Source organism: Apaloderma vittatum, unplaced genomic scaffold (genome assembly GCF_000703405.1).
Source record: "Apaloderma vittatum isolate BGI_N311 unplaced genomic scaffold, ASM70340v1 scaffold8113, whole genome shotgun sequence".
NCBI lineage: Eukaryota > Metazoa > Chordata > Aves > Trogoniformes > Trogonidae > Apaloderma > Apaloderma vittatum.
Window position 1 is genome coordinate 18,021 of NW_009708562.1, and position 7,520 is coordinate 25,540.

At 46.2% G+C, this 7,520-nt stretch overlaps 1 protein-coding gene across 1 annotated transcript in view; it reads right to left on the reverse strand.

Annotated features, from left to right (window-relative positions):
* The window catches only part of GDF5 (growth differentiation factor 5), a 3,076-nt gene extending 375 nt beyond the window's left edge, over positions 1–2,701 (reverse strand). The window contains 2 exon segments of the mRNA XM_009866599.1: positions 1–512; positions 2,068–2,701. The exon segment at positions 1–512 is cut by the window's left edge and continues 375 nt beyond it. Coding sequence (XP_009864901.1) covers positions 1–512; positions 2,068–2,701 — 1,146 coding nt within the window.
* Between the last annotated feature and the right edge of the window lie 4,819 nt (positions 2,702–7,520).

Genomic DNA, 7,520 nt, shown 5'->3' on the forward strand with positions numbered 1-7,520 from the left:
AGGAGCTCTTCTCTTCCGCCTCTGATTGAACAAGTACTCGTAAACAGTTTTGTCATCTTGGCCAGATCTTGCTTTGATTTCATTGAAGAATAAGTCTCTTTTTTTCGTCCTCCCAAATACCAAGAAGAGAGCCTTTTCGTTGACCTGTCTCCCTGTTCTGTTAAACCCCACAGTCCTGAGATCCACAGCTCTCCCCCTGTCAAAGGTTTCCAGTTCAAAACACAAGCTGACCAAGTTTTTAAAGTTCCTGAAAAGTTTCCAGATGTCAAACACTTCCCACTTTGGCGTATCTGTGATACTGACAGTACGAGAGTCCAGGAGGGTTGCTGCTTGTCTGTTTGTAGAGCAACTAAATAGTTTCACTTGGGAAGTTTTTCCAGAAGAATGAGACTTCCACGTGTCAGAAGGTTTCTTCCTCAATATTCGAAGCTCTGCTCCCAGCAAACCGTCTTTTTCTAATGCACTGATGTCAAAAATATACTTTTGTTTTCGTATAGTTGGTGCTCGCTCATCTAAAAGAAGCACACGCATTTTTAAATGTATATCAGGCACAGATCAATATCAAACATTCAGTTCTCAAGGGTTTTCCTAAAGTTTGTTCACAAGCCTAGAAGTTTCCTTAATCAGCCCATCAAACAGAAAGTACAAATCTTGTCTAAGGGATCAGCTCTGTGCAGGGACCCAGAAGAACCCAGTGAATCAACAGGGAAGTAATATTTCTGAGTTTGCCCTGTAGAAATTTCATTTCTTTCTCTGTCAGGCATTTTCTAGCTTCAAAGTAGTAATGAGCTGGTTGAAAAACAGTCCTTTTTCAGGGCTGAGCCCTCACAGGCCCTATTTACCACTTGTATCCTACTGAAATTACCACAGCGGAGCTTCACTGGTGCCCAGGCCTCATGCTGGCACCAAACGTGAGTAAATTTGCCCTTAGACAATAAGTAGGGAATTAGTCCTTTAAAACCAACATCCTCCAGGAACTTCCAGACACAAAGATAATTACCTTATTAACTTAACTCCACACGATTCACAACTTGTTCAGATTGGCCTGAGAGTCATCGCTCCCTTTAACCTGACGCTGCGTTTGCTTGGTTAAGCACACGAGCTGCGCTAACAAGGGATGCGGCTGAGCCGACGCTTGGGCGCTGTCACGTTAGCAAAGCCCAGCTGCTGAACGCAGCACTCGTGAGCAGGGTGTCGCCCTTTCCCAGAAGCCAAGCTACTCGTAACTAGATGGCAAACGAACCCAGTCCCATCCCAGGCTTCCATCACCGCTGCCTTATCAGCTGTAGCCAGTGTTGCTTCCACGCCAAAACTCTTAGTAACGTCACTAGAAGCAACACGGGGCTCTCCAAGCACAGTGGTAATGGGAACATCCCTCTTTGGGAGCCTGGTTATTTCTTGTGGGAAAGCAGCTTCTGGTCCAAATTTCCCCAAAAAGGCGTGGAACCAGAATGTCGAACCATGAGTTCTTGAGTCCCAGAAGTTATTACTCTTGGTAGTCTGTGGTCAGCTGTGGGTTTCTGGGGTTGGAAGCCTGGTGGTACCTGAAAGCATGAGCTTTGAGCTAGTACAGATACACCCACCCTACGTTATAATGACTCCTGGGTCTACAGTTCCTCCCAGTTCCACCTTGAACAAACCAGGCTCACCCCCTGATACTGAAACTGGTGGGTTTTTTTCATGGGCTAGCCCTGCTCTTAGCATACCATGTGTTTTTAGACATACTTCACAATAAAATCTAATGTTAGCAGCTTCCAGGAGCTAGCTATAGAAAGAAAGTCAGACAAAAATGTAGAAGTTTTTTAAACACTTAAGCATGCAAAACCTGATTGGTTTTCGACAATATGCATCTAAAATATTTTCTAAATGTTTTGTTTGGCTTCACACAACCATCTAGTTCTGCCTCTGAATGAATTTTCCAAGATAAGGCAAGAAGACAAAATCTGCAGCAAAGCTGTACAATTTAATTTACATCAAAAAGTATGATTATTTTCTAATACTCTCGACATGTATGAAACAGACATCTCTCTGTCCACACACACACACACACACAAGCTCCTTTCTTACCTTGTCCTTTGTCTATAAAGCTGGTTATTGTATTGGCAAGTCCAGCCTCCAGTTTTACGCTTCCATTAACACCTTTTCTTTCTGCATCTGAGAGAGTCCTGTACAAAGAGAGCATGTATTCATGTGGCGTTATAGGGGGATGTCTGAAAGTTTCCTTAGTTTCCCTCTGGGTTACAGGCTCTTTAGTCTTTTTGGTTTTGAAAGAATCAGCGTCAGTACCGCTCGTGCCAGTTTTTTTCAAAGCCACCTTGCCGCTAAGGTTTTGAACCTTTGGAGTCACCGTCCTTACTCCAGAAGGTCTGCTGGGGAGATGTCCTACCTTGCCCTCCGTGGCTGCTGTTCTTGAGAGAGCCTTCTTCGATTCATCGTTCTTGGCCAGCAGAGCTCCAGCCTGAGCAGCACTGCTTTTAGTCCGAGCCTTTGAGGTCCCAGTACTATATCCATGGCTCACAGTCCTCGGCGTCCCCGCCCGTGCTGAGGGATTCCTCTCTTTTCCTTCTGCTTTTAAAAACCCTAGTTTAGATCCTGGATTACCCTGGCCTGCTTCAGAATTACTCAGCGCTCCAGGAACTAGATCCAGAGACAGCCAAGTCAAATGCCAAAGCAGTAAAGTGAGAAAATGCAGGATTTTCATCCTCTGGTCTTCCTCTGAATGCCACTAAAGAAAAAATCAGAAAAGATTCCTCCAGTTTGGCAGAAGAAAACATGAAAGAAATTAAAAACCAAAGTCAGCAAAACTGGCTTTTGTTTGAGATTAAAACATTGCAAATCTCGTTGTTCAATACTTGTATCCAGTCCCATAGTGGAAATGCTCATGTACTCAGATACGAGCTCCCCTGACTTCAGTTAGCAGCTATAAAGAACTTGTTCTTGAAAAGAGAAAGTTTACCACCTCGTTTTCTTCAGTAAAACTGACTGAAAACTTGAAGGAGTCCTGTTTAAATCCAAGCAGTTTTTTTTCCAAGAAGGAAGAATGGCGTAATGTTGCCTCTGTGTTAAAAGGTTTTTTTAAAGTTTTGAATCCTTTCCAGTGAAAATATTTCACACACAGAGACCTGCAGGTGCTCAGAAATCTTTTACAAACCTGAACTCAGGAATTGGAAACGGAATTCCAACAAACCTATTTAATTACTCTCTGATGTCATGCTGTCTAAACTAATTTAACTGCGATATATTTCTTTAAAAAAATCTTCTTTACCCTTTTCATTAGCATGAGTCATACTCTGCCTCATGTGAAACAGCTCCACAGGCTCAAAACTCCAGAGGATGCCTTTTTCAAGTGGCAATACGACCTCTACCTCAGCCTTCGATGAACTTCACCTTGCCGCGGGACAAAGGGCTAGATCAACAACTGAGACCCGGCACACAGCCCGCTGGACACGTACGTTAAAATAACCAAGTACGAGTCCTTTAGCTCTTTTTCCAGAGAACTGTAAGAGCTGCTTCACTTTGTCCTCCGGTGACTGAAGGGCTGAGCTGGTAAGGCAGGCGCTTAACAAGGGCAGAGTTTGATCTTTCACAAAGACAACACGGCTGTGCCCACGCTCCGTGTATTTTGGTGTATTTATCCCTATGCTTTTTAAAAAAAAGAATCCATGTGAGCCCAGCTGGAGAAGAAGCTTCAGCCGCTGGGTATGCCCACAAGGTGGGTACAGCGCAGGGCAGCAGTGCACCCTGCAGGCAGCCGGCCTCCTCCTCCTCCTCTGGTCACAGCCACTTGAGGAGCTGGAGTCACCCCAAAATCCCTGTCTTTCCTTCAGAGGCTGCTGAACACCAGCCTTTGTTTTAAAAGTAGAGGCAAAATTTTCAAGAGCTGCCTAGCCCAGGGCCACAAGAAGGCACTGCTTACATGTCAGGGCTATCCTGCTGCTCCCGGCCGTACGGGAGAGCTGGGAGCAAGCACGTCTTTCATAAGGGGCGAAAATGAACAGTTGTTGTTCTACATCAGTTTTGGGAAATGCAGCACGGGGCTGGGTTGAACAGTGATTAACGGGACCCTTCTCTCATCTTGCACTGACACCAAGCACCATCCTCCTCCCCTTGTTTTTGTTTCTGAGGTAAGAAGAAAAGGAAGAGATACAACACCTTTTAGCTTGATTTGTGCGTGCTGTAGCACTTCCCACCCTGACTGGTATCAGGAACACCAAAGTACTTTCCTAAATGACAGCCTGCAGCCCTTTCCGCACCAGGAACTCTGAATGCTTCACCCTGTTTTAAAAGAGAAACCGAAGGATACAAGAATTCAGTGTTTTCACAGATGACACAAATAAGGCAGATCCTCCTGATTTTGACTTAATGGCCCTTCCTCTGATGCCAGCTGTACGTCTGATATTCTCCATCAAAATCAAGTAGCTTTTTGCTGAGTTGCTTCTGAGGAAGCCACTCCTCAGCAGTCGCTCCACTCTGTGCCCATGGCTCTCCCAACCACACCATCCTTTTATCCTTCCCATACTGCCCACCTTCCCACTGGGCAGGAGGCAGCGTGCCTCGTCTGGTTCTGTGCTGTGGGGTAATGGTTAGCTTGCCAGTAAGCCACAAAACCAGCTAAATGCTGAGTTCCCACTTCCATTCAGCTTCCAGTTTTCACAACGTTTGGAGGAATTTAATATCGTTAAGAGCTCTGTCGCTCTATCAAACTTGACTGAGATTTGCAAACAGATTCAAGAAGGATTTAAGAGATGGATGTGAAGAGCGACAGGTAAGACAATGATATTACATGGGCCTGTCTTGTAGATCAGATTCAAAGCACAATCAGTCATATGTTCACAATCAATATTTCGTGTCGGAGTTTAATGTCTTAGTGGGCTGGACAGGCCTAGACAGAGGCTCTCCTGAGGCACCGTCCCTCCGGATGCTCGGAAGGAGGGAAGCGTGGTCACCTTCCTATTATGACCCTACACTAACGTGGGGCTTATTCCATCTGCCTAAGCCCAAACTTGACCGGTCTCTTCAATATGCAGACAGAAACACTCATTCCAGTGCAGGCTACAGATACAGGACAGAGTGGAAGAGAAGTTCCAGGCCTGTTACTTCTCACCACTGGACAAGGTCATGGGCACCACTCGGTTCACGCAGCCCACTTGTCCTTACTTGCCCATGCTGTGAAGGCAGCTCCTCACACAGGGCGTGCAGGGATTTGGAAGGAAGGAATACCCAGGCCCCAGCTCCATGAGTTGCATTATCTCCAGTACTCCAGAGCATAAGATTATGTCTGCAGGAGCTGGGCCAACTTCTCGGACAATTCCAGTGAGTCCCTCTGGACATCCGGAGTGGGCTTGAGAAGGGGATCACTCTGGAGAGCTGAAAAAAACAATTCACAGTGTTGAAAAAGTTACCTTTCCCTGAGGATAAAAGGCCCTACTCAGGTCAATGTATTTGCCTGTTCCGTGCATGTTCACCGCTGCGGACTTATGCGGACTGCACATAGAAATCTTTATTCTAGTGATCTATCAGGAATGTCATTGTCCTTTCCCAGGTGAACTCACTTCCAGAAAGAACTCACGGGACTGAGTTGATTAAATTCCATATACTAAACCATTTGTAGTCATATTTATTTTGCTTATTAAAACTATTAACTATTTGCTATTTCACTGCTCCAGTGAGGTTGCATCTGGAATCTTGTGTCCAGTTCTGGGCCCCTCAGCTCCAGAGGGACAGGGAACTGCTGGAGAGAGTCCAGCGCAGCCCCAGGGATGATGGAGGGATGGAACATCTCCCTGGGGAGGAAAGGCTGGAGGAGCCGGGGCTCTGCAGCTGGAGAAGAGGAGCCTGAGGGGTGACCTCACTCATGGGTATAAATACGTCAAGGGGGAGTGTCAGGAGGACGGAGCCAGGCTCTGCTCAGGGATGTCCAGTGACAGGACAAGGGGCAATGGGTACAAGCTGGAGCACAGGAGGTTCCACAAAAACATCAGGAAAAGCTTTTTCCCTGTGCGGGTGCCGGAGCCCTGGCCCAGGCTGCCCAGAGAGGGTGTGGAGTCTCCTGCTCTGGAGACTTTCCAACCCGCCTGGACGCGTTCCTGTGGGGCTGCCCTGGGTGACCCTGCTCTGGCAGAGGGTTGGATTGGATGATCTTTCGGGGTCCCTTCCAACCAACAATACTGTGATTCTGTAATTCTGTGAGAATATAAGACCTCTGCATCACATTTTTGGGGGGACTGATTTTTGAAAGTATGAAAAGATAATTTTACGAAGGAAATCAACAGCTTTGTGCTCATTGAAAGGAGAGAGTTACAGAAGACTCAGAGATGCTATAATTAAAAATTGGACTTGTCTTGGGTCAGAGCAAAACAAAGATAACAAAGATCGTATAACATGGGAAATTGAGGCACAATTTTAAAAGGCTGCTCTACAATATCATGATGATAAATAAAAATTTGGATCTCCAAAGAAAGAATTGTGTCATTGGTTATCAAGAGACTTGTCTACGCTTCTGAACAGCAGTGAGCTACAGATGGGACAAGCCTAGAGAAAAGCCCAGGGGTACTATGCACTACCTGCCCTGTCTCAGGAACATCAGTACTAAAATGTACCTGTCTGCTGCAATGATGCAGGTGTGGTAGGACCAGAAAGCCAGGCACTGTGTGAAGAAGAAAACAGCATTTTCGGATGTCACTTGTAATCCACAGAAAGCCAGTTGTCTTGGGATCTGAGCAGCCTCAGAATGGTGGAGAACGGGAACAAGAAAGAATGTCAGAAGACCTTAATGCAAGCAGTTCTCCTAAACCACTACGGGCAAGAATGAAGCTGGGGCGCTGGGAATCAATCCCCACAATGACAGCCTAGCTGAAGCCACAGCGTTTTGCTCCAAGGACACGGGAGCCTTAGAGTGCTCAGAGCTGTCCCCACCACGTCCCATGGCCCAGGGACAGCAGGCCTGGGTGGGTGCGAGGGAGCGAAACCGTTGGAGCCATCCAGCCGCGTGCTGCGACATCGACAGCGAGTCCCTTCGGACACGGAGTCCAACACAAGCAGAGGCTCTGAGCTCTTGCAGGCAGCATTTCGGGAAGACATTAAAAACTGAGATGGCGTAAAATGGTCCACTCACTCAGAGCAGTGCTGTGTACAGAAGGACATCGTATTTATGGACTGAACTTGCTTAGCTGCTGTTTCAGAATTTTGATTTCTTCGCTCTCTTTGTCTCATTCGACAGGAATTTATGACTCGAAATTAACCTCTTTCTTCATCTTCTGATCAATAAGCCAGAGCTCCTTCAGCCACTTTGTATAAAGCTGGTTTTCAGAGCTCATTCCCGAAACCCGTTTTTTGCAATCGCTGCGTTCGCAAGATGCTGCCTCCTGTTCTGAATATTTTTGGGTTTGCCTGGATTTCGAACAACGCTTCAACTATGTTAAAATACACAGAGCTGAATCCATCACCATTATATTTAGGCTTCCGCTGTATCGGCGATGTTTATCTTTAATTGTCAAGAGAGAAAAATAAGATATGAACTA